This window comes from Oncorhynchus masou, chromosome 6 (assembly GCF_036934945.1).
Source record: "Oncorhynchus masou masou isolate Uvic2021 chromosome 6, UVic_Omas_1.1, whole genome shotgun sequence".
NCBI lineage: Eukaryota > Metazoa > Chordata > Actinopteri > Salmoniformes > Salmonidae > Oncorhynchus > Oncorhynchus masou.
This window is the reverse complement of record NC_088217.1, coordinates 77081238-77107737: the sequence shown is the minus strand read 5'-3', so window position 1 is coordinate 77107737 and position 26500 is coordinate 77081238. Positions and strand designations below refer to the sequence as shown.

Here is a 26500-nt window from a genome sequence, read left to right as displayed (position 1 = left end):
GAGCGCCTTGTAGATCGTATGGTTGAGCATGGTGTACTTCTTAAAGGAATGTTTATTCAAGTTTGCTTTTTTTCTCTGTCAACAAGGGTAACGATTTCAAATGTACCGCTGTTTATTCCCAATGAGCTCTTGGAGCATCGAGTTATTGCGGTATGGAAGTTTGCAAATTTAAGTAAGGTTGTCCCATTGGGTTGGAAACAAGTTATGTCATTTCAAACACCCGGCATTGAAACAAGTTATGTCATTTAAGGAGGGAGAGGTGGTCCTCGTAACACCTGGGACCACTGATGTAGAGAGAGGTGGTCCTCGTAACGCCTGGGCCCACTGATGTTGGGAGAGGTGGGCCTCGTAACGCCTGGGCCCACTGATGTAGAGAGAGTGGGTCCTCTTAACACCTGGGCCCACTGATGTTGGGAGAGGTGGGGCTCATAACACCTGGGCCCACTGATGTAGAGAGAGGTGGTCCTCATAACGCCTGGGCCCACTGATGTAGGGAGAGGTGGTCCTCATAACGCCTGGGCCCACTGATGTAGGGAGAGGTGGGCCTCGTAACGCCTGGGCCCACTGATGTAGGGAGATGTGGGCCTCGTAACGCCTGGGCCCACTGATGTAGGGAGATGTGGGCCTCGTAACGCCTGGGCCCACTGATGTAGGAAGAGGTGGGCCTCGTAACGCCTGGGCCCACTGATGTAGAGAGAGGTGGTCCTCGTAACACCTGGGCCCACTGATGTAGGGAGAGGTGGGCCTCGTAACACCTGGGCCCACTGATGTAGAGAGAGGTGGGCCTCATAACACCTGGGCCCACTGATGTAGGGAGAGGTGGGCCTCGTAATCCCTGGGCCCACTGATGTAGGGAGAGGTGGTCCTCATAACACCTGGGCCCACTGATGTAGGGAGAGGTGGGCCTCGTAACACCTGGGCCCACTGATGTAGGGAGAGGTGGGCCTTGTACCACCTGGGCCCACTGATGTAGGGAGAGGTGGGCCTCGTAACGCCTGGGCCCACTGATGTAGGGAGAGGTGGGCTTCGTAACGCCTGGGCCCACTGATGTAGAGAGAGGTGGTCCTCGTAACACCTGGGCCCTCTGATGTAGGGAGAGGTGGGCCTCGTAACACCTGGGCCCACTGATGTAGAGAGAGGTGGGCCTCATAACACCTGGGCCCACTGATGTAGGGAGAGGTGGGCCTCGTAACACCTGGGCCCACTGATGTAGGGAGAGGTGGGCCTTGTACCACCTGGGCCCACTGATGTAGGGAGAGGTGGGCCTCGTAACGCCTGGGCCCACTGATGTAGGGAGAGGTGGGGTGGCCTGGGCCCACTGATGTAGAGAGAGGTGGTCTTCATAACGCCTGGGCCCACTGATGTAGGGAGAGGTGGTCCTCATAACGCCTGGGCCCACTGATGTAGGGAGAGGTGGTCCTCATAACACCTGGGCCCACAGATGTAGGGAGAGGTGGGCCTCGTACCACCTGGGCCCACTGATGTAGGGAGAGAGGTGGGCTTCGTAACGCCTGGGCCCACTGATGTAGAGAGAGGTGGTCTTCATAACACCTGGGCCCACTGATGTAGGGAGAGGTGGTCCTCATAACGCCTGGGCCCACTGATGTAGGGAGAGGTGGTCCTCATAACACCTGGGCCCACAGATGTAGGGAGAGGTGGGCCTCGTACCACCTGGGCCCACTGATGTAGAGAGAGGTGGGCCTTGTAACGCCTGGGCCCACTGATGTAGAGAGAGGTGGTCTTCATAACACCTGGGCCCACTGATGTAGGGAGAGGTGGTCCTCATAACGCCTGGGCCCACTGATGTAGGGAGAGGTGGTCCTCATAACACCTGGGCCCACAGATGTAGGGAGAGGTGTGCCAACAGTGGTTGAGCAGCCAAAAGCACCTGTTGCTGAGGAACAAGTTGTCCGTATTGAGGGCACGGAGTTGAAACTTGTACCAGAGGAGAATGCTATGCTTCAGCAAAATATTGTTGCGGAAGGTAAGGACAGACCTGAAGAGCCATTTCCTCAGACTGGTGAGCAGGTGCCCAGTACGAGTTCTGGGGTACAGGAGGGGGTTCGTGTGGAGCTAGTCTCCCAGGTAGTGGATGAGATACCCACTACGAGTAAATGGGTACAGGAGGGGGTTCATGTGGGGCTAGTCTCCCAGGTAGTGGATGAGATACCCACTACGAGTAAATGGGTACAGGAGGGGGTTCAGGTGGGGCTAGTCTCCCAGGTAGTGGATGAGATACCCACTACGAGTAAATGGGTACAGGAGGGGGTTCATGTGGGGCTAGTCTCCCAGGTAGTGGATGAGATACCCACTACGAGTAAATGGGTTCAGGAGGGGGTTCAGGTGGGGCTAGTCTCCCAGGTAGTGGATGAGATACCCACTACGAGTAAATGGGTACAGGAGGGGGTTCATGTGGGGCTAGTCTCCCAGGTAGTGGATGAGATACCCACTACAGTAAATGGGTTCAGGAGGGGGTTCAGGTGGAGCTAGTCTCCCAAAGGTAGTGGATGAGATACCCACTACGAGTAAATGGGTACAGGAGGGGGTTCATGTGGGGCTAGTCTCCCAGGTAGTGGATGAGATACCCACTACGAGTAAATGGGTTCAGGAGGGGGTTCAGGTGGAGCTAGTCTCCCAGGTAGTGGATGAGATACCCACTACGGGTAAATGGGTACAGGAGGGGGTTCATGTGGAGCTAGTCTCCCAGGTAGTGGATGAGATACCCACTACGAGTAAATGGGTACAGGAGGGGGTTCAGGTGGAGCTAGTCTCCCAGGTAGTGGAGGAAATGCCTGGTACGAGTAAATGGGTTCAGGAGGGGGTTCAGGTGGAGCTAGTCTCCCAGGTAGTGGATGAGATACCCACTACGAGTAAATGGGTACAGGAGGGGGTTCATGTGGAGCTAGTCTCCCAGGTAGTGGATGAGATACCCACTACGAGTAAATGGGTACAGGAGGGGGTTCAGGTGGAGCTAGTCTCCCAGGTAGTGGATGAGATACCCACTACGAGTAAATGGGTACAGGAGGGGGTTCAGGTGAAACTAGTCTCCCAGGTAGTGGATGAGATACCCACTACGAGTAAATGGGTACAGGAGGGGGTTCAGGTGGGGCTAGTCTCCCAGGTAGTGGATGAGATACCCACTACGAGTAAATGGGTACAGGAGGGGGTTCAGGTGGGGCTAGTCTCCCAGGTAGTGGATGAGATACCCACTACGAGTAAATGGGTTCAGGAGGGGGTTCAGGTGGGGCTAGTCTCCCAGGTAGTGGATGAGATACCCACTACGAGTAAATGGGTACAGGAGGGGGTTCAGGTGGGGCTAGTCTCCCAGGTAGTGGATGAGATACCCACTACGAGTAAATGGGTACAGGAGGGGGTTCAGGTGGAGCTAGTCTCCCAGGTAGTGGATGAGATACCCACTACGAGTAAATGGGTACAGGAGGGGGTTCATGTGGAGCTAGTCTCCCAGGTAGTGGATGAGATACCCACTACGAGTAAATGGGTACAGGAGGGGGTTCAGGTGGGGCTAGTCTCCCAGGTAGTGGATGAGATACCCACTACGAGTAAATGGGTACAGGAGGGGGTTCAGGTGGGGCTAGTCTCCCAGGTAGTGGATGAGATACCCACTACGAGTAAATGGGTACAGGAGGGGGTTCAGGTGGGGCTAGTCTCCCAGGTAGTGGATGAGATACCCACTACGAGTAAATGGGTACAGGAGGGGGTTCATGTGGAGCTAGTCTCCCAGGTAGTGGATGAGATACCCACTACAAGTAAATGGGTACAGGAGGGGGTTCATGTGGAGCTAGTCTCCCAGGTAGTGGATGAGATACCCACTACGAGTAAATGGGTACAGGAGGGGGTTCAGGTGGGGCTAGTCTCCCAGGTTGTGGATGAGATACCCACTACGAGTAAATGGGTACAGGAGGGGGTTCAGGTGGAGCTAGTCTCCCAGGTAGTGGATGAGATACCCACTACGAGTAAATGGGTACAGGAGGGGGTTCAGGTGGGCTAGTCTCCCAGGTAGTGGATGAGATACCCACTACGAGTAAATGGGTACAGGAGGGGTTCAGGTGGGGCTAGTCTCCCAGGTAGTGGATGAGATACCCACTACGAGTAAATGGGTACAGGAGGGGGTTCAGGTGGGGCTAGTCTCCCAGGTAGTGGATGAGATACCCACTACGAGTAAATGGGTACAGGAGGGGGTTCAGGTGGGGCTAGTCTCCCAGGTAGTGGAGGAGATGCCTGGTACGAGTGATTGGGTGAAGTGGGGAGTGTGGTAGAGGGGAGTCAGTTGTTTGTGGCCTCAGTTGAGGAGGATCAGGAGAAGGACATGGATATCTCTATTGATAAGATAGCAGCTGATGAAGACTCAATTTACAGTCTAGAGGAGGTCAATGGGTTCCTGGATCAGACTTTTGGGAAATCTGTCAAATTGGCAGATTTTTGGGATGTTGATAAGTTTGTGAGGTCAGCTGTGATGTTACAGAAGACGGTGGGGTTAGACCAGTTGAGTGAAGAAGCGTTTTCGCTTGAGGAAATGTGCTCCTGCTGTCACTGCAGAAAAAGGTAGTGGGAAACGTGGTCAGGTTCAGAGAAAATTAAAACAATGATGATGATCATGACTCATAGGGTGTTTTTTCTCCTTGTCTGGTTTCTCTGTGGTTTCTTCTGCTTTTCCTTTCTCTTTTCTACATGGAGGTACTAAAGGTTGGTTCTCTCAATATTAATGGGGGAAGGGAAAGGAATAAGAGGGCTTGGGTATTAGAAGTAGAGGTTGACCGATTATGATTTTTCAACGCCAATACTGATACCGATTATTGGAGGACCAAAAAAAGCCGATACAGATTGATCGGACGATTTTTATTTATTTGTAATAATGGCAATTACAACAATACTGAATGAACACTTATTTTAACTTAATATAATAAATAAATAAAATCCATTTAGCCTCAAATAAATAATGAAACATGTTCAATTTGATTTAAATAATGCAAAAACAAAGTGTTGGAGAAGAAAGTAAAAGTGCAATATGTGCCATGTAAAAAAGCTAACGTTTCAGTTCCTTGCTCAGAACATGAGAACATATGAAAGCTGGTGGTTCCTTTTAACATGAGTCTTCAATATTCCCAGGTAAGAAGTTTTAGGTTGTAGCTATTATAAGAATTATAGGACTATTTCTCTCTCTACCATTTGTATTTCATATACCTTTGACTATTGGATGTTCTTATAGGCACTTTAGTATTGCCAGTTTAACAGTATAGCTCGAACCAGGAACACATTGACAACAGCCACCCTCGAAGCAGCGTTACCCATGCAGAGCAAGGGGAACAACTACTCCAAGTCTCAGAGCGAGTGGCGTTTGAAACGATATTAGCGCGCACCCCGCTAACTAGCTAGCCATTTCACATGATGAATTAAAGGTGTAAAAAATAAAATGGCAAAATCGGCTTCCAAAAATACAGATTTACGATTGTTATGAAAACTTGAAATCGGCCCTAATTAATCGGCCCTAATTAATCGGTTGACCTCTAATTAGAATGAATAAAACAGAAAAGGCTTAATGTAGTTTTTCTACAGGAGACACATAGTGATGAGGCTAATGAGGTTGACTGGGGTATGTGGTGGGAGGGGCAGCATGTACTCAGTCATGGTACTAATTTCAGTGCTGGGGTGGCAATTTTGTTTTTCTCAGGTTTAGGGGTGACTGTGGAATCTACAACAGAGATTGTCAAGGGTCGGGTTTTATTGGTCAAGGTGGATGTTATGTTTTTTTAAATGTTTATGCTCCTAATGAGGGTACAGAGAGTATTGCTGTATTTGATCAAATAAAGGAAACCTTAAGACAGTGTGACCAAGAGGGATGTATGGTTTTAGGGGGGGACTGGAACTGTACAGTGGATTTTACTGTTGACCTCATCTGCGGTCAGCCACTTGCCTGTCTGGTCTATTAACTGAGTTTGAGCTTTCTGGTGTGTGGAGAGTAAGGAATGCAACAGTTAGGCCATACACATGGTTAAAAGTTAATGAAGGTTGTGTCAGTGCAGCAAGGTTAGACAGGTTGTATGTATCTGATCACTACTGTAGTAGGGTTGGAAGGTTAGACTACTGTAGTAGGGTTGGAAGGTTAGACAGGTTGTATACTACTGTAGTAGGGTTGGAAGGTTAGACAGGTTGTATGTATCTGATCACTACTGTAGTAGGGTTGGAAGGTTAGACAGGTTGTATGTATCTGATCACTACTGTAGTAGGGTTGGAAGGTTAGACAGGTTGTATGTATCTGATCACTACTGTAGTAGGGTTGGAAGGTTAGACAGGTTGTATGTATCTGATCACTACTGTAGTAGGGTTGGAAGGTTAGACAGGTTGTATGTATCTGATCACTACTGTAGTAGGGTTGGAAGGTTAGACAGGTTGTATGTATCTGATCACTACTGTAGTAGGGTTGGAAGGTTAGACAGGTTGTATGTATCTGATCACTACTGTAGTAGGGTTGGAAGGTTAGACAGGTTGTATGTATCTGATCACTACTGTAGTAGGGTTGGAAGGTTAGACCGGTTGTATGTATCTGATCACTACTGTAGTAGGGTTGTTTGAAGGTTGTATGTATCTGATCACTACTGTAGTAGAGTTGAAAGGTTAGACAGGTTGTATGTAGCTGATCACTACTGTAGTTGGGTTGGAAGGTTAGTATGTATCTGGTAGTAGGGTTGAAGGTTAGACAGGTTATATGTAGCTGATCACTACTGTAGTTGGGTTGGAAGGTTAGACCGGTTGTATGTATCTGATCACTACTGTAGTAGGGTTGGAAGGTTAGACCGGTTGTATGTATCTGATCACTACTGTAGTAGGGTTGGAAGGTTAGACAGGTTGTATGTATCTGATCACTACTGTAGTAGAGTTGAAAGGTTAGACAGGTTGTATGTAGCTGATCACTACTGTAGTTGGGTTGGAAGGTTAGACCGGTTGTATGTATCTGATCACTACTGTAGTAGGGTTGAAAGGTTAGACAGGTTATATGTAGCTGATCACTACTGTAGTAGGGTTGGAAGGTTAGACAGGTTGTATGTATCTGATCACTACTGTAGTAGGGTTGGAAGGTTAGACCGGTTGTATGTATCTGATCACTACTGTAGTAGGGTTGAAAGGTTAGACAGGTTATATGTAGCTGATCACTACTGTAGTAGGGTTGGAAGGTTAGACAGGTTGTATGTATCTGATCACTACTGTAGTAGGGTTGGAAGGTTAGACAGGTTGTATGTATCTGATCACTACTGTAGTAGAGTTGAAAGGTTAGACAGGTTGTATGTAGCTGATCACTACTGTAGTAGGGTTGGAAGGTTAGACAGGTTGTATGTATCTGATCACTACTGTAGTAGGGTTGGAAGGTTAGACAGGTTGTATGTATCTGATCACTACTGTAGTAGAGTTGAAAGGTTAGACAGGTTGTATGTAGCTGATCACTACTGTAGTTGGGTTGGAAGGTTAGACAGGTTGTATGTATCTGATCACTACTGTAGTAGGGTTGGAAGGTTAGACAGGTTGTATGTATCTGATCACTACTGTAGTAGAGTTGAAAGGTTAGACAGGTTGTATGTAGCTGATCACTACTGTAGTAGGGTTGGAAGGTTAGACAGGTTGTATGTATCTGATCACTACTGTAGTAGGGTTGGAAGGTTAGACAGGTTGTATGTATCTGATCACTACTGTAGTAGAGTTGAAAGGTTAGACAGGTTGTATGTAGCTGATCACTACTGTAGTTGGGTTGGAAGGTTAGACCGGTTGTATGTATCTGATCACTACTGTAGTAGGGTTGAAAGGTTAGACAGGTTATATGTAGCTGATCACTACTGTAGTAGGGTTGGAAGGTTAGACAGGTTGTATGTATCTGATCACTACTGTAGTAGGGTTGGAAGGTTAGACAGGTTATATGTAGCTGATCACTACTGTAGTAGGGTTGGAAGGTGTGATATTACTCCTGTGGGTTTCTCAGATCACCATATTGTTACTGTTGATATTCACTTGTGCACGAAGGTCATCACCTTACTGGTATTTTAATGTTAAGTTGTTTTGTGAAAAATGGAGGATTACAAAAGGGAATGTTGAGTCCTTGAGACAATGGTGGGAGGTTGGGAAGGCCCAAATACAATTATTTTGTCAACAGTATACTGCTCTGTCTCAAACTGAAGTTAAAGAGACAATCGGGGCCCTTGAACAGGACATCAAATCTATTGAATTGAAGTTGCTCACTCAGAATGACCCCAGACTAGTTATGAACTTACAGGACAAGAGACATGAACTGAGGTGGTTTTTACATGAAAGAGTGAAGGGTGCCTTGATTAGGTCTCGTTATGCTAGCCTCAAGGATATGGATGCTCCTAGTGCTTTTTTTAACCTAGGACAGTGGACATTGCAATGTAAACAGATGGTCTGCCTTCGTCTCCCTGATGAGAAGGTGAGCACGGATGACAGTGAAATGTGCCAACATGGGGTGGATTTTTACTCTGCCCTCTATAAGGCGGAGGATTGTGATTCTCTGTGTGCTGAACAGTTGTTACAGTCTTCCTCATTTGGGCTCTGAGCAGAGAGTCGCATTGGACTCTGACATTACGCTGCAGGAGCTGTCCACAGCAGTCATGCAGCTCTCAACAGGCCGAGCCCCTGGCATCGATGGTTTACCATCTGAGTTCTAGAAGCACTTTTGGGCGTCTATTGGGGAGGGTTTTTATGAAGTGGTGTGTGAATCTTTTCATGAGGGTTCTCTTCCTGTATCCTGTCAACGTGAGGGTTATCTTCCTGTATCCTGTCAATGTGAGGGTTCTCTTCCTGTATCCTGTCAACGTGAGGGTTCTCTTCCTGTATCCTGTCAATGTGAGGGTTCTCTTCCTGTATCCTGTCAACGTGAGGGTTCTCTTCCTGTATCCTGTCAACGTGAGGGTTCTCTTCCTGTATCCTGTCAATGTGAGGGTTCTCTTCCTGTATCCTGTCAACGTGAGGGTTCTCTTCCTGTATCCTGTCAACGTGAGGGTTCTCTTCCTGTATCCTGTCAATGTGAGGGTTCTCTTCCTGTATCCTGTCAATGTGAGGGTTCTCTTCCTGTATCCTGTCAATGTGAGGGTTCTCTTCCTGTATCCTGTCAACGTGAGGGTTCTCTTCCTGTATCCTGTCAATGTGAGGGTTCTCTTCCTGTATCCTGTCAACGTGAGGGTTCTCTTCCTGTATCCTGTCAACGTGAGGGTTCTCTTCCTGTATCCTGTCAATGTGAGGGTTCTCTTCCTGTATCCTGTCAATGTGAGGGTTCTCTTCCTGTATCCTGTCAACGTGAGGGTTCTCTTCCTGTATCCTGTCAATGTGCGGGTTCTCTTCCTGTATCCTGTCAACGTGCGGGTTCTCTTCCTGTATCCTGTCAATGTGAGGGTTCTCTTCCTGTATCCTGTCAACGTGAGGGTTCTCTTCCTGTATCCTGTCAAGGTGAGGGTTCTCTTCCTGTATCCTGTCAACGTGAGGGTTCTCTTCCTGTATCCTGTCAATGTGAGGGTTCTCTTCCTGTATCCTGTCAACGTGAGGGTTCTCTTCCTGTATCCTGTCAACGTGAGGGTTCTCTTCCTGTATCCTGTCAACGTGAGGGTTCTCTTCCTGTATCCTGTCAATGTGAGGGTTCTCTTCCTGTATCCTGTCAACGTGAGGGTTCTCTTCCTGTATCCTGTCAACGTGAGGGTTCTCTTCCTGTATCCTGTCAACGTGAGGGTTCTCTTCCTGTATCCTGTCAACGTGAGGGTTCTCTTCCTGTATCCTGTCAACGTGAGGGTTCTCTTCCTGTATCCTGTCAACGTGAGGGTTCTCTTCCTGTATCCTGTCAACGTGAGGGTTCTCTTCCTGTATCCTGTCAACGTGAGGGTTCTCTTCCTGTATCCTGTCAATGTGAGGGTTCTCTTCCTGTATCCTGTCAACGTGAGGGTTCTCTTCCTGTATCCTGTCAACGTGAGGGTTCTCTTCCTGTATCCTGTCAACGTGAGGGTTCTCTTCCTGTATCCTGTCAATGTGCGGTGCTTTCACTGTTGCCAAAAAAGGGGGGATTTGGCTCTTATAACTAACTGGTGACTTGTTGCATTGCTGTACGCAGAATATAAAATTGTATCTAAATGTCTCTCAAACAGGTTGAAAGAATATCTGGGGCTGTTGGTCCATAAGGACCAGTTTTTGTACCTGACCACTCTGTAGTTGATAACTTGTTTCTGATAAGAGATGTTTTAAACATTTGTAAACTATCTGATGTGAGTGTGGGTTTGGTTTCTTTGGATCAGGAGAAGGCTTTTGACCATGTGGACCACCAGTACTTGTTCAAAACAATGAAAGCCTTTGGGTTGGGGACGTCTTTTTGTCTTGGATGAGTTTACTGTATGCTGGGGCCTCGTATATGGTGAAGGTGTGGGGTGATTTGAGCTGCCAATCCCCGTCCATAGGGGTATCAGACAGGGATGCCCAATTTCAGGACAGTTATATTGTCTGGCAATTGAACCAATGGTTTGTTTTTTTAGAGTGAGGCTAATGGGTTTCTCTGAGCCAGGGGTTATGAAGGGACCTATGATGGCACTGTCTGTGTCTGCAGATGACCTGACAGTTTTTATTACAGGGGATGAGGATGTTAAGGTTCTCTCAAACGCTCTAAAGGTGTATGAGGGGGCCTCCTCAGCTAGAGTCAATTGGGAAAAGAGTGAATTGCTGTTGGCAGTTCAGCTTACGGGGTCTGCTCCACGGTTACCAGGGGGGCTTCGTGGGGCAGAGATGGGATGAAGACTTTGAGGGGGAGGGGGTTCTAGGCTCTGATGTCTTTCAGAAAAAGAACTGGGAGGGTGTAGTGGAGAAAGTGTGTGCCAGACTGTCACGGTGGAAATGCGTGCTGCCCCAGCTGTCTTATAGGGGACAGGTCCTGGTAGCTAATAATCTTGCTGCCTCTCCACTGTGGCACAGACTAATGATTTTACAGCCACCAAAGGGTCTGATACAAGAGCTTCAGAGGACCCTTGTCAATTTCTTCGGGTCTGGACAACACTGGATTAAAGCTGCAGCCCTGTACCTGCCACTGCACGAGGGTGGGCAAGGCCTGGTGGACATTTCTTCCAGGATCATGGCTTTCCGGCTTCAAGCAGCCCAGAGATTGTTGTACAGAGACGGTTCTAGCTGGGTCGAAACAGCCTACACATTGATGAGGAGAGTGGGCTGTTTGGGCTTAGACATGCACCTTTTCCTCTTAAAGCTGGAGGGGGTTGATTTGCCTGGCCTGACTCCATTTTATGAGTCTGTTATGCAGGCTTGGAGAGTCTTTGTCAAGTCCCGTAAGGTCTGCACGCCACCAGGGATGTGGCTTTTTGAAGAGCCTCTTTTTTCCAACACTGCCATCCAGTCCTGTGCTCTGGGTTCAGCCAGCCTTCACCGGCAGCATGCGACTGATACTTCCAACTCTGATCGGTGGACAGAGAGTCTGGATGATGTGTTCCCTGCGCTGAATGTTAGTGCTGCGGTGGGGACATTAGAGGAGGACGTGGGGATGCTGCTTTCCTTCCTTCCTCTTCCCTGGAAGGGGTCAAATTGACGAGGTGGGGGGGGGTGTTTGGTCCAGGGGCCTCCCCAAAAGGATGTTGGCGATCATTATATAAACTACCTATTGATAAGAAGACAGCTGACCTCCAATGGAGGATAATACATTTGGTTATTGCCACCAACATGCATCTGGTACACCTGGATCCTAGTGTTGGGGAGGGGTGTCCATTCTGTGCTGAGTCTGAAACTCTGGCACATCTGTTTTACAGTGTCCCAGGTTGGTCGGGATGATTGACCTGATCACTTCTTGGTTCTCAGCTCTGGGAGAGGTTTTCTCTTCCCAACTGTTTATATTTGGGCTAAAGTACAGGTTTAGTCAAAGGGGTGTAGTTATTTTTGCTTAATTTTGTGTCAGGGGCAGCTAAATTAGCAATATGGAAGACCTGAAAGAACAGTATTCAGGGACAGGGGTCTGTGGATGTGGTGGGAATGTTGGCAGTGAGACTGAGGGTTGAGTTTACCTATTACAAACTGGTTAATAATATTGAACTGTTTATGAGTATATGGGGTATTCAAGGGCTGTTATGTTTAGTTACTGTGGAGGAGGATTTGGTGTTGTGCTTTTAATTGATGTGTAACCATGGTTTTAGATGAGTGTTTGTGTTGTGGGCTCCCAGACCCAATAAAGATGATTTAAAACTCAAATGTCTCTCTCGTTCTCTCTGTCTCTGACTCTCTCTGTCTCTCACTCTCTCTGTCTCTCACTCTCTCTGTCTCTCACTCTCTCTGTCTCTCACTCGCTCTGTCTCTCACTCGCTCTGTCTCTCACTCTATCTCTATCTCTCTCACTCACTCTCTCTTTCTCTCTCTCCACCTCGACAGGCGGTGAACCAAGCGGGGGCGGGGCCTTACAGTGAACAGATGACCTTCCAGACTCCAGCGACTAATCCCGACGCAGTCTCTTCTTTCTTCCTGCTTGACCAGCTCCAATCAGATCAGTCCCCCTCCACCTGCCTCTTCCTGAAGTGGGAGGAGCCTAACTGTAATGGGGCGGATATAACGTCTTACATCATCAGTCTGGACGATCAACTCATTACCGTGGATACAGGAACCAGTCACCTGATCACTGACCTTCAGCCAGACAGCCAGTACAGGTACACACACACACACTATTTCCAGTCCCAGCAGAATGTTCAGGGTTGTAATTGAGATTGCGTCTGAGATGATGTTGGTCCACTTACCAGCAGCACTAATAGCAGTAATCATGCCCTGTGTTTCTAGGAATTAAGAAAGGGAGTTGTGTGATTGGTTATTGTTCACACTAAGCGTTTGTGATTCTGTGAGACAATGAGTAAAGTGTGCTTCTATGGGTGTGTGCGGCTATTCATGTTAGCAAATGTTTGTAGGTGTGTGTGTGTGTGTGTGTGTGTGTGTGTGTGTGTGTGTGTGTGTGTGTGTGTGTGTGTTGTGTGTGTGTGTGTGTGTGTGTGTGTGTGTGTGTGTGTGTGTGTGTGTGTGTGTGTGTGTGTGTGTGTGTGTGTGTGTGTGTGTGAGCTGTTATTGTCACTGTTTTTCTTACCTAGTTGAGTTAGAATAACACTACTACTGACTGCCCCTCTTATGTATTTGAGTGCATTTGCATGTGTATCCATCAATCACTCCATCTGATTGGTTACAGTCCATTTCCCCTGGATACTGATTCATATCAAGACTAGAGGTCGACCGATTATGATTTTTCAATGCCGATACCGATTATTGGAGACCAAAAAAGCCGCAATATGTGCTATGTAAGAAAGCTAACGTTCCAGTTCCTTGCTCAGAACATGAGAACATATCACAGCTGGTGGTTCCTTTTAACATGTCTTCAATATGTGCCATGTAAGAAAGCTAACGTTCCAGTTCCTTGCTCAGAACATGAGAACATATCACAGCTGGTGGTTCCTTTTAACTTTTAACATTCTCATGTAAGAAGTTTTAGGTTGTAGTTATTATAGGACTATTTCCCTCTATACCATTTGTATTTCATTAACCTTTGACTATTGGATGTTCTTATAGGCACTTTAGTATTGCCAGTGTAACAGTATAGCTTCCGTCCCTCTCCTCGCTCCTCCCTGGGCTCGAACCAGCAACACAACGACAACAGCCACCACATCGAAGCAGCGTTACCCATGCAGAGCAAGGGAAACAACCACACCAAGGCTCAGAGCGAGTGAAGTTTGAAACGCTATTAGCGCGCGCTAACTAGCCAGCCATTTCACTTCGGTCACACCAGCCTCATCTCGGGAGTTGATAGGCTTGAAGTCATAAACAGCGCAATGCTTGACGCACAACGAAGAGCTGCTGGAAAAATGCACGAAAGTGCTGTTTGAATGAATGTTTACGCGCCTGCTTCTGCCTACCACCACTCAGTCAGATACTTAGATACTTGTCAGTCAGATTAACACAGTCATTTTTTTTACCCCCTTTTTCTCCCCCTTTTCTTGGTATCCAATTGTTAGTAGCTACTATCTTGTCTCATCGCTACAACTCCCGTACGGGTTCGGGAGACACGAAGGTCGAAAGTCATGCGTCCTCCGATACACAACCCAACCAAGCCGCACTGCCTCTTAACACAGCGCGCATCCAACCCGGAAGCCAGCCACACCAATGTGTCGGAGGAAACACCGTGCACCCGGCAACCTTGGTTAGCGTGCACTGCGCCCGGCCCGTCACAGGAGTCGCTGGTGCTCTATGAGACAAGGATATCCCTACCGGCCAAACCCGGACGACTCTACGCCAATTGTGCGTCGCCCCACGGACCCGGCGGTCGCGGCCGGTTACGACAGAGTCTCTGGTGGCACAGCGCCCTTCACCACTGCGCCACCCGGGAGGCTAACCATGTGTAGTTAGTGATTATGATTGATTGTTTTTTTTATAAGATTAGTTTAATGCTAATGAGCAACTTACCTTGGCTTACTGCATTTGTGTAACAGGCAGTCTCCTTGTGGAGTGCAACGAGAGAGAGGCAGGTCGTTATTGCGTTGGACTAGTTAACTGTAAGGTTGCAAGATTGGATCTCACCGAGCTGACAAGGTGAAAATCTGTCGTTCTGAACCCTGAACGAGGCAGTTAACCCACCGTTCCTATGCCGTCATTGAAAATAAGAATGTGTTCTTAACTGACTTGCCAAGTTAAATAAAGATTAAATTAAGGTGTAAAAAAAATAAAAAAATTGTATAAAAAAAAGGCAAATCGGCGCTCAAAAATACCGATTACCGATTGTTATGACAACTTGAAATCGGCCCGAATGAATCCGATTCCCATTAATCGGTTGACCTCTCCATAGGGTGACCAGTGGAAAAACTCATTCTCTTTTTTTGATAGGAAAGTGTTTGTTCGTTTTAGTGTTTTCAATTTAACAAGGATTAAACAAAACGGACCAGAGGAAGGATAGATTTATTCATCTTCACCATCTAACCCTCCCTCCCTCTCTCTCCTTCATTCTGCCCTCTTCTGTCTCTCTCTCTTTCATTCTCTCCCCTGTCCTCTTCTCACTCGTCATCTTCCACACTTTCTGTTTTGTGTGGTGGAGTAACTACAACCTGTGTGTGTTTGTGTGTTTGTGTGGGTGTGTGTGTGTGTGTGTCATCAGGAAAAGGCTACTGTAGTTAAATGTAAGTTTAGTCCATGTTAAGTTCAGTAGTTAGATGTAAGTTTAGTCCATGTTAAGTTCAGTAGTTAGATGTAAGTTTAGTCCATGTTAAGTTTAGTAGTTAGATGTAAGTTTAGTCAATGTTAAGTTTAGTAGTTAGATGTAAGTTTAGTCCATGTTAAGTTCAGTAGTTAGATGTAAGTTTAGTCCATGTTAAGTTCAGTAGTTAGATGTAAGTTTAGTCCATGTTAAGTTCAGTAGTGAGATGTAGGTTTAGTCCATGTTAAGTTTACTAGTTAGATGTAAGTTTAGTCAATGTTAAGTTCAGTAGTTAGATGTAAGTTTAGTCCATGTTAAGTTCAGTAGTGAGATGTAGGTTTAGTCCATGTTAGATGTAAGTTTAGTCAATGTTAAGTTCAGTAGTTAGATGTAAGTTTAGTCAATGTTAAGTTCAGTAGTTAGATGTAAGTTTAGTCCATGTTAAGTTCAGTAATTAGATGTAAGTTTAGTCCATGTTAAGTGTGTGTGTCTGTGAGCTTCTCTCTATGCCCGTCTGTCTGTGGAGAATGTGCTTCTGTAGCCAACATCATGTGGGTTTGTTTGACTGGAACTGTCAACCGGCATCTGCATCTAAAATACTCTGTTATGATCAATGAGGAACTAGGAGAAGGTGTCAACCTGTGTGTGTGTGTGTGTGTGTGTGTGTGTGTGTGTGTGTGTGTGTGTGTGTGTGTGTGTGTGTGTGTGTGTGTGTGTGTGTGTGTGTGTGTGTGTGTGTGTGTGTGTGTGTGTGTGTCATCAGGAAAAGGCTACTGTTGGTAAATGTCAGACAGTAAAATAATTAAGGTAATGAGAGAGAGAGAGAGAGAGAGAGAGAGAAGATTGTCCAGACAGAGAGAGAAAGGAAGCAAGATCGTCCAGAGAGAGAGAGGGGAGATAGTGAGGGAAAGGAAGCAAGATCGTCCAGACAGAGAGAGAGAAGGAGAGAGTGAGGGAAAGGAAGCAATATTGTCCAGAGAGAGAGGAGGAGAGAGTGAGGGAAAGGAAGCAATATTGTCCAGAGAGAGAGAGAGAGTGAGGGAAAGGAAGCAAGATTGTCCAGAGAGAGAGAGAGAGAGGAGGAGAGAGTGAGGGAAAGGAAGCAAGATCGTCCAGAGAGAGAGGGGGAGAGAGTGAGGGAAAGGAAGCAATATTGTCCAGAGAGAGAGGAGGAGAGAGTGAGGGAAAGGAAGCAAGATCGTCCAGAGAGAGAGAGAGAGGAGGAGAGAGTGAGGTAAAGGAAGCAAGATCTTCCAGAGAGAGAGAGAGAGAGGAGGAGAGAGTGAGGAAAAGGAAGCAAGATTGTCCAGAGAGAGAGAGAGGAGGAGAGAGTGAGGGAAAGGAAGCAAGATTGTCCAGAGAGAGTGAGAGAAAGGAAGCAAGATCGTCCAGAGAGAGGAGGAGAGAGTGAGGGAAAGGAAGCAAGATTGTCCAGAGAGAGAGAGAGGAGGAGAGAGTGAGGGAAAGGAAGCAAGATTGTCCAGAGAGAGAGAGAGAGAGGAGGAGAGAGTGAGGGAAAGGAAGCAAGATTGTCCAGAGAGAGAGAGAGAGAGAGGAGGAGAGAGTGAGGGAAAGGAAGCAAGATTGTCCAGAGAGAGAGAGAGAGAGAGGAGGAGAGAGTGAGGGAAAGGAAGCAAGATTGTCCATAGAGAGAGAGAGGAGGAGGAGAGAGTGAGGGAAAGGAAGCAAGATTGTCCAGAGAGAGAGAGAGAGAGAGAGAGAGAGAGAGGGGAGGAGAGAGTGAGGGAAAGGAAGCAAGATTGTCCAGAGAGAGAGAGGGGGGAGGAGAGAGTGAGGGAAAGGAAGCAATATCATCCAGAGAGAGAGAGGAGGAGAGAGTGAGGGAAAGGAAGTGAGATTGTCCAGAGAGAGAGAGGAGGGTTCCTGGAAAAGACAACAGGACAGTGGAGGGACTCTAGTAAACAACAGAAAATAGATGGAACAACAACACAGTAAGTCCTCATTACTATCCATAGAGGGCCATAGAGGTTAAGGAACTGTCTGAACAGGTCTGAGAACAGATCTAATACAGCGTTATAACTGTAATATACTGGATGAGATGACTCTAGATGATTGAGGTTGATGTGATTGCTATTCCTCTCTATTCCTAGTTATTCCATAGGGATGATGTTGAAAGGCATGACTAGGGTTGCCAAATTCCCTGGTTTTCCAGAAATCCTGTTGGAGCATTCCAGAGTTCTTGCTTATTCCCCCCTGATTCCAGGAATCCTCCAACCGGGATTTCAGGAGAACCAGGGAATTTATTGAACGTTGGCAGATTTTTGCAAGGCGTGACTTGTTTTGGGGAACGGAAAATATTAGTCAGGAGAGACTGGGTTAGATGGATGCCGGGTAGGTGAGGTTAGGGGTCAGTCATGACGCAATGGACAGAGGAAAACACCCATCATTATAGCACCTCTAATGCTGCCTCTCTTCTGCTATTAACCAACATTAGTACTCAGACACACAGACCGTACAGTTTGTACTGTAGATGTGGAGTGGTGTAATAATGTTATATGATGGACTGATTGATCTTCTGTTTTATGTGTGATGGAAGTGCCTTAATGTGTTTGGACCCCAGGAAGAGTAGCTGCTGCAGGAACGAATGGGGATCCCTAATAAATACTAATACAAACACACACACACACACACACACACACACACACACACACACACACACACACACACACACACACCCAAACTGGTTATGGACAAACTAACTTTCACACACTCAATTTATCCTAACCCCTCCCTCTCTTTCTCTCTCAGTGTGCAGATCCAAGCGGTGAATATGATTGGCTGTGGCCCGTTGAGCCCACCCCTGGTGGCTAGGACACGCCCCCTCCCTCCGGCTCCTCCTCCTTTGGAATGTTCGGCTGTTGGCCCGCAGAGCCTGAAACTGAAGTGGGGGGAGAACGCTGCACACACACACACCCGCGCCCTGCTCTCCAATGACATGTTCTACACACTACAGATGGAAGATAAGAACCACAGGTAGAGTATAGAGTACACACACACACACACACACAGCTTCTACACTCCAATGGTTCCAATGGCTCAATGTTATGTACGTTCTAGATAAAATCATATGGTAAATAACCATATTACATATCACAGTTCTACTGAAGGAAAATACTTCAAACGCATTTTGTGAGTGAGTAGTGCGTGTGTGCATGCGTGTGTGTGCGTGTGGGGAGATAGGTAGAGGAAACGACAGTAACCAGTAGATCTAGGGAGAACTCACGATGAGAACATCTAGACTACAGAACTAATTAGAACCATGAACTGGTCAACCATGCTGTCCATTAGAGAACAGACTGAAGGAAGGAGAGAAATAAATAGAGGAAGGGAGAGGGAGGGAGCGAGGGAAGGTAGAGCGAGGGAAGGAGGGAAAGTAGAGGGAGGGTGAAGGGAAGGGAAGAGGAGGGAGGTAATAAAGGATAAGTGAGAGAATTAGAGAGACTGTCTGTCGAGCAGTGCCTTGGGTGATGGGTATGCTTGGCATCCCTAGCCACAGCCACATTACGACATGGATGACTGGTATGGTTGGCATCCCTAGCCACAGCCACATTACGACATGGATGACTGCTATGGTTGGCATCCCTAGCCACAGCCACATTACGACATGGATGACTGGTGTGGTTGGCATCCCTAGCCACAGCCACAGCCACATTACGACATGGATGACTGGTGTGGGTGGCATCCCTAGCCACAGCCACATTACGACATGGATGACTGGTGTGGTTGGCATCCCTAGCCACAGCCACATTACGACATGGATGACTGGTGTGGTTGGCATCCCTAGCCACAGCCACATTACGACGTGGATGACTGGTATGGTTGGCATCCCTAGCCACAGCCACATGACGACATGGATGACTGGTGTGGTTGGCATCCTGGCATCTTGGGATCCCTAGCCTCAGCCACATTACGACATGGATGACTGGTGTGGTTGGCATCCCCAGCCACAGCCACATTACGACATGGATGACTGGTGTGGTTGGCATCCCTAGCCACAGCCACATTACGACATGGATGACTGGTGTGGTTGCCAGCCACAGCCACATTACGACATGGATGACTGGTGTGGTTGGCATCTTGGCATACCCAGCCACAGCCACATTACGACATGGATGACTGGTGTGGTTGGCATCCCTAGCCACAGCCACATTACGACATGGAGGATTGGTGTGGTTGGCATCCTGGCATCCCTAGCCACAGCCACATTACGACATGGATGACTGGTGTGGTTGGCATCTTGGCATCCCTAGCCACAGCCACATTACGACATGGATGACTGGTGTGGTTGGCATCTTGGCATCCCTAGCCACAGCCACATTATGACATGGATGACTGGTGTGGTTGGCATCCTGGCATCTCTAGCCACAGCCACATTACGACATGGATGACTGGTGTGGTTGGCATCCCTAGCCACAGCCACATTACGACATGGATGACTGGTGTGGTTGGCATCTTGGCATCCCTAGCCACAGCCACATTATGACATGGATGACTGGTGTGGTTGGCATCTTGGCATCCCTAGCCACAGCCACATTACGACATGGATGACTGGTGTGGTTGGCATCTTGGCATCCCTAGCCACAGCCACATTATGACATGGGTGACTGGTCAAATCAAATCAAATTTATTGATATAGCCCTTCGTACATCATCTGATATCTCAAAGTGCTGTACAGAAACCCAGCATAAAACCCCAAACAGCAAGCAATGCAGGTGTAGAAGCACGGTGGTTTGGAAAAACTCCCTAGAAAGGCCAAAACCTAGGAAGAAACCTAGAGAGGAACCAGGCTATGTGGGGTGGCCAGTCCTCTCCTGGCTGTGCTGGGTAGAGATTATAACAGAACATGGCCAAGATGTTCAAATGTTCATAAATGACCAGCATGGTCGAATAATAATAATAAGGCAGAACAGTTGAAACTGGAGAAGCAGCACGGCCAGGTGGACTGGGGACAGCAAGGAGTCATCATGTCAGGTAGTCCTGGGGCATGGTCCCAGGGCTCAGGTCCTCCGAGAGAGAGAAGGAGAGAATTAGAGAACGCACACTTAGATTCACACAGGACACCGAATTGGACAGGAGAAGTACTCCAGATATAACAAACTGACCCCAGCCCCCCGACACATAAACTACTGCAGCATAAATACTGGAGGCTGAGACAGGAGGGGTCAGGAGACACTGTGGCCCCATCCGAGGACACCCCCGGACAGGGCCAAACAGGAAGGATATAACCCCACCCACTTTGCCAAAGCACAGCCCCCACACCAATAGAGGGATATCTTCAACCACCAACTTACCATCCTGAGACAAAGCTGAGTATAGCCCGCAAAGATCTCCGCCATGACACAACCCAAGGGGGGGTGCCAACCCAGACAGGATGACCACATCAGTGAATCAACCCACTCAGGTGACGCACCCCCTCCAGGGACGGCATGAGAGAGCCCCAGTAAGCCAGTGACTCAGCCCCTGTAATAGGGTTAGAGGCAGAGAATCCCAGTGGAAAGAGGGGAACCGGCCAGGCAGAGACAGCAAGGGTGGTTCGTTGCTCCAGAGCCTTTCCGTTCACCTTCCCACTCCTGGGCCAGACTACACTCAATCATATGACCCACTGAAGAGATGAGTCTTCAGTAAGGACTTAAAGGTTGAGACCGAGTTTGCGTCTCTGACATGGGTAGGCAGACCATTCCATAAAAATGGAGCTCTATAGGAGAAAGCCCTGCCTCCAGCTGTTTGCTTAGAAATTCTAGGGACAATTAGGAGGCCTGCGTCTTGTGACCGTAGTCTACGTGTAGGTATGTACGGCAGGACCAAATCAGAGAGATAGGTAGGAGCAAGCCCATGTAATGCTTTGTAGGTTAGCAGTAAAACCTTGAAATCAGCCCTTGCTTTGACAGGAAGCCGACCTCCTCTCTATCCCCCCTACCTCCTCTCCATCTCCCCTCTCTCTCCCCATCTACCTCCTCTCTATGCCCCCTCTCTCTATCCCCCCTACCTCCTCTCTATGCCCCTCTCTCTCTCCCGATCTACCTCCACTCTATCCCCCCTCTCTATCTCTCTCCACCCACCCTCTACCTCCTCTCTATCCCCCCTCTCTCTCTCCCCCACCCTCTACCTCCTCTCCCTCCCCACCCTCTATCTTTCTCCCCCTCTACCTCCTCTCCCTCCCCCAACCTCTATCTCACTCCCCCTCTACCTCCTCTCTCTCGCCCTCCCTCTCTCTCGCCCTCCCTCTCTCTCTCTCACTCCCCCTCTACCTCCTCTCTATCTCACCCTCCCTCTCTCTATCTCTCGCCCCCTCACTATCTCTCCCCCCCTCTCTATCTCTCCCCCTCTCTATCTCTCTGCATGTGTCTCTGCAGGGTAGAAAGGGCATCATCAGAGCTAAATGGATTTAACTGGCAGTATTGGAGACCCCCTCTCCTCTACCCTCCTCACAATTTCCTAGTCCCTCTTCTCCCCTGCCGCTCCTAACCAGACAGTATTAGGGCTGAATTACCTGGAATCTCTGTAATTGACATATTGCTATGGTAACCAAATACACAGACACTATGAGAGGGAGAGAGAGAAGAGTAAAGGGACTGAGGGAGAGAGAGAGAGAGAGAGAGAGAGGAGAAAAGGGACAGAGGGAGAGAGAGCAGGGATTAGGAGAGGAGCACAGTATTATTGGCAGTAAACAAAGACATATCAAATGACCAAACAGCATATATTGTTTTCATTTCTACAATGACCTTCTCAAACTCATGTGGTGTCCTGACACAGGTCTGTCTGTCCCCTCCTCTCTCTCTGTAAGATTCAGTGAAATAACTACACTCCCACTCTGCCTCCCCCTCTCTCTTCTTATCCTCATGTTTCGACACCGGTCTCTCGCTGATTTTATTTTTGTCCATTTGAAGCTTGGAGCGTGTAGCCACCCTTCCTACATACATACATACATACATACATACATACATACATACATACATACATACATACATACATACATACATACATACATACATACATACATACATGCATACATGCATACATACATACATTGGGGCAAAAAAGTATTTAGTCAGCCACCAATTGTGCAAGTTCTCCCACTTAAAATGATGAGAGAGGCCTGTAATTTTCATCGTAGGTACACTTCAACTATGACCGACAAAATGAGAACAAAAAAATCCAGAAAATGACATTGTAGGATTTTTAATGAATTTATTTGTAAAATATGGTGGAAAATAAGTTTTTGGTCACCTACAAATAAGCAAGATTTCTGGCTCTCACAGACCTGTAACTTCTTCTTTAAGAGGCTCCTCTGTCCTCCACTCGTTGCCTGTATTAATGGCACCTGTTTGAAGTTGTTATCAGTATAAAAGACACCTGTCCACAACCTCAAACAGTCACACTCCAAACTCCACTATGGCCAAGACCAAAGAGCTGTCAAAGGACACCAGAAACAAAATTGTAGACCTGCACCAGGCTGGGAAGACTGAATCTGCAATAGGTAAGCAGCTTGATTTGAAGAAATCAACTGTGGGAGCAATTATTAGGAAATGGAAGACATACAAGACCACTGATAATCTCCCTCGATCTGGGGCTCCACGCAAGATCTCACCCCGTGGGGTCAAAATGGTCACAAGAACGGTAGGCAAAAATCCCAGAACCACACGGGGGGACCTAGTGAATGACCTTACAGAGAGCTGGGACCAAAGTAACAAAGCCTACCATCAGTAACACACTACGCCGCCAGGGACTCAAATCCTGCAGTGCCAGACGTGTTCCCCTGATTAAGACAGTACATGTCCAGGCCCGTCTGAAGTTTGCTAGAGAGCATTTGGATGATCCAGAAGAAGATTGGGAGAATGTCATATGATCAGATGAATCCAAAATATAACTTTTTGGTAAAAACTCAACTCGTCGTGTTTGGAGGACAAAGAATGCTGAGTTGCATCCAAAGAAGACCATACCTACTGTGAAGCATGGGGGTGGAAACATCATGCTTTGGGGCTGTTTTTCTGCAAAGGGACCAGGACGACTGATCCGTGTAAAGGAAAGAATGAATGGGGCCATGTATCGTGAGATTTTGAGTGAAAACCTCCTTCCATCAGCAAGGGCATTGAAGATGAAACATGGCTGGGTCTTTCAGCATGACAATGATCCCAAACTCACCGCCCGGCCAACGAAGGAGTGGCTTCGTAAGAAGCATTTCAAGGTCCTGGAGTGGCCTAGCCAGTCTCCAGATCTCAACCCCATAGAAAATCTTTGGAGGGAGTTGAAAGTCCGTGTTGCCCAGCAACAGCCCCAAAACATCACTGCTCTAGAGGAGATCTGCATGGAGGAATGGGCCAAAATGCAGTGTGTGAAAACCTTGTGAAGACTTACAGAAAACGTTTGACCTCTGTCATTGACAACAAAGGGTATATAACAAAGTATTGAGATAAACTTTTGTTATTGACCAAATACTTATTTTCCACCATAATTTGCAAATAGTTTTAATTCATAAAAAATCCTACAATGTGATTTTCTGGATTTTTTTTCTCATTTTGTCTGTCATAGTTGAAGTGTACCTATGATGAAAAGTACAGGCCTCTCTCATCTTTTTAAGTGGGAGAACTTGCACAATTGACATGGATGACTGGTGTGGAGACGGACAGACATGCGTTTTGATGGGGTTGTACCTGCTATGTAATGTTCTCAGAGTGTGTGTTGTTTATTTCAGGCTAAGTGGTGTGTTAATTGCTTGGCCCTGGTTGTGCCAAAATGCCTTGTCAAAACAACCCTGGGTCATAACTCATCATTTACACACACACACACACACACACACACACACACACACACACACGGTCTGCCAGCACTGATGATTATGGAAATGTCCTGAGAGTAAAAACAGAAAATTTCATTGTGCAGAGATGGACTTGTCCTGTTTACTGGGTTGACTGGTCATACTGCATTTATGCAATAAAGAGAACATAACAACAGCTGATATACCCTAAAAGAAGTGTGTGTGTGTGTGTGTGTGTGTGTGTGTGTGTGTGTGTGTGTGTGTGTGTGTGTGTGTACACTCCCCTACCATAAATGCTTCAGGTGAAGTTATGTCTCCGTCACTCTCAGACACTTCTATATCCTCTATCCTAGCGGAAGCTCTCCCTCCCTCCTTACCCAGCTACCTCTTTCCACTGCCTTCTCTCTTTATGAGAGCCTGCTCTCATCATTTTATTGGACTCCTTATTGTTCTCTCTTTATGAGAGCCTGCTCTCATCATTTTATTGGACTCCTTATTGTTCTCTCTTTATGAGAGCCTGCTCTCATCATTTTATTGGACTCCTTATTGTTCTCTCTTTATGAGAGCCTGCTCTCATCATTTTATTGGACTCCTTATTGTTCTCTCTTTATGAGAGCCTGCTCTCATCATTTTATTGGACTCCTTATTGTTCTCTCTTTATGAGAGCCTGCTCTCATCATTTTATTGGACTCCTTATTGTTCTCTCTCACCCTTTCTTTCTCGTTCTCTCTTCTCTCGTTCTCTCTCTCAACCTTGTCTTTCTGTCCAGGTTTGTGTGTATCTACAGAGGTCCCAGTCATACTTACAAGGTGCAGCGCCTGACAGAGTCCACCAGTTACCGGTTCAGGATCCAGGCATGTAGTGACGCAGGGGAGGGACCCTTCTCAGACACACATACCTTCTCTACCACCAAGACTGTACCCTCCGCACTCAAAGGTAAGGGTTTGTCTGGCGGTGCGTGGGTTTCCGTCACAGGAGGCTGCTGACGGGAGGACAGCTGGAATGGAGTGAGTGGACTGATACAGTTGAAGTCAGAAGTTAACACTTAGTTTGAGTCATTAAAGCTCATTTTTCAGCCACTCCACAAATGTCTTGTTAACAAACTTCTAGTTCAGCCACTTGTTTACAGGCAGATTATTTCACTTATAATTCACTGTATCTGTCACACTTGTTGAAATGAGTGGACCAAGGCGCAGCGTAGAGTTCCACGTTATCTTTAATAGTGAAACTTACAACAAAGAATAACAAACGTGCAGTCGGAGCGCAACAAAGCACGAACCAAAACAATATCCCACAACCCAGGTGGGAACAATAGGGAACTTAAATATGATCCCCAATTAGAGCCAACAATAATCAGCTGCCTCTAATTGGGAACCATACCAAGCACACCAACATAGAAATAGAAAAAACTAGAACACCCCCCTAGTCACGCCCTGACCTACAATACCATACAGAACCAAGGGCTCTCTATGATCAGGGCGTGACAGTATCACAATTCCAGTGGGTCAGAAGTTTACATGCAACTAAGTTGACTGTGCCTTTAAACAGCTTGGAAAATTCCAGAAAATTATGTCATGGCTTTAGAAGCTTCTGATAGGCTAATTGACATCATTTGAGTCAATTGGAGGTGTACCTGTGGATGTATTTCAAGGCTTACCTTCAAACTATGTGCCTCTTTGCTTGACATCATGGGAAAATCAAAAGAAATCAGCCATGATCTCAGAAAAATAATTGTAGACCTCCACATGTCTGGTTCATCTTTGGGAGCAATTTCCAAACGCCTGACGGTACCACGTTCATCTGTAGAAACAATAGAATGCAAGTATAAACACCATGGGACCCGTCATACTGCTCAGGAAGGAGACGCGTTCGGTCTCTTAGAGATGAACGTACTTTGGTGCGAAAAGTGTAAATCAATCCCAGAACAACAGCAAAGGACCTTATGAAGACGCTGGAGGAAACAGGTACAAAAGTATCTATATCCACAGTAAAACGAGTCCTATATCGACATAACCTTAAAGGCCGCTCAGCAAGGAAGAAGCCACTGCCCCAAAACCACCATGAAAAAGCCAGACTACGGTTTGCAACTGCACATGGGGACAAAGATTGTATTTTTTGGAGACATGTCCTCTGGTCTGATGAAACAAAAATAAAACTGTTTGGCCATGATGACCATCGTTATGTTTGGAGGAAAAAGGGGGAGGCTTGCTAAACCGAAGAACACCATCCTAACCGTGAAGCACGGGGTGGCAGCATCATGTTGTGGGGTGCTTTGCTGCAGGAGGGACTGGTGCACTTCACAAAATAGATGGCTTCATTAGGATGGAAAACTATGTGGATATATTGAAGCAACATCTCAAGACATCAGTCAGGAAGTTAGAGCTTGGTCGCAAATGGGTCTTCCAAATGGACAATGACCCCAAGCATACGTCCAAAGTTGTGGCAAAATGGCTTAAGGACAACAAAGTGAAGGTATTGGAGTGGCCATCACAAAGCCCTGACCTCAATCCCATAGAATA

General features: G+C 47.1%; 1 protein-coding gene across 1 annotated transcript in view; it reads left to right on the top strand.

The window, feature by feature from the left end:
* The window catches only part of LOC135541702 (fibronectin type III domain-containing protein 3B-like), a 159115-nt gene that overhangs the window by 126751 nt on the left and 5864 nt on the right, over positions 1-26500 (top strand). The window contains exons 24-26 of the mRNA XM_064968014.1: positions 12418-12689; positions 17975-18199; positions 24751-24917. Coding sequence (XP_064824086.1) covers positions 12418-12689; positions 17975-18199; positions 24751-24917 — 664 coding nt within the window. The remainder of the gene's footprint in view (positions 1-12417; positions 12690-17974; positions 18200-24750; positions 24918-26500) is intronic.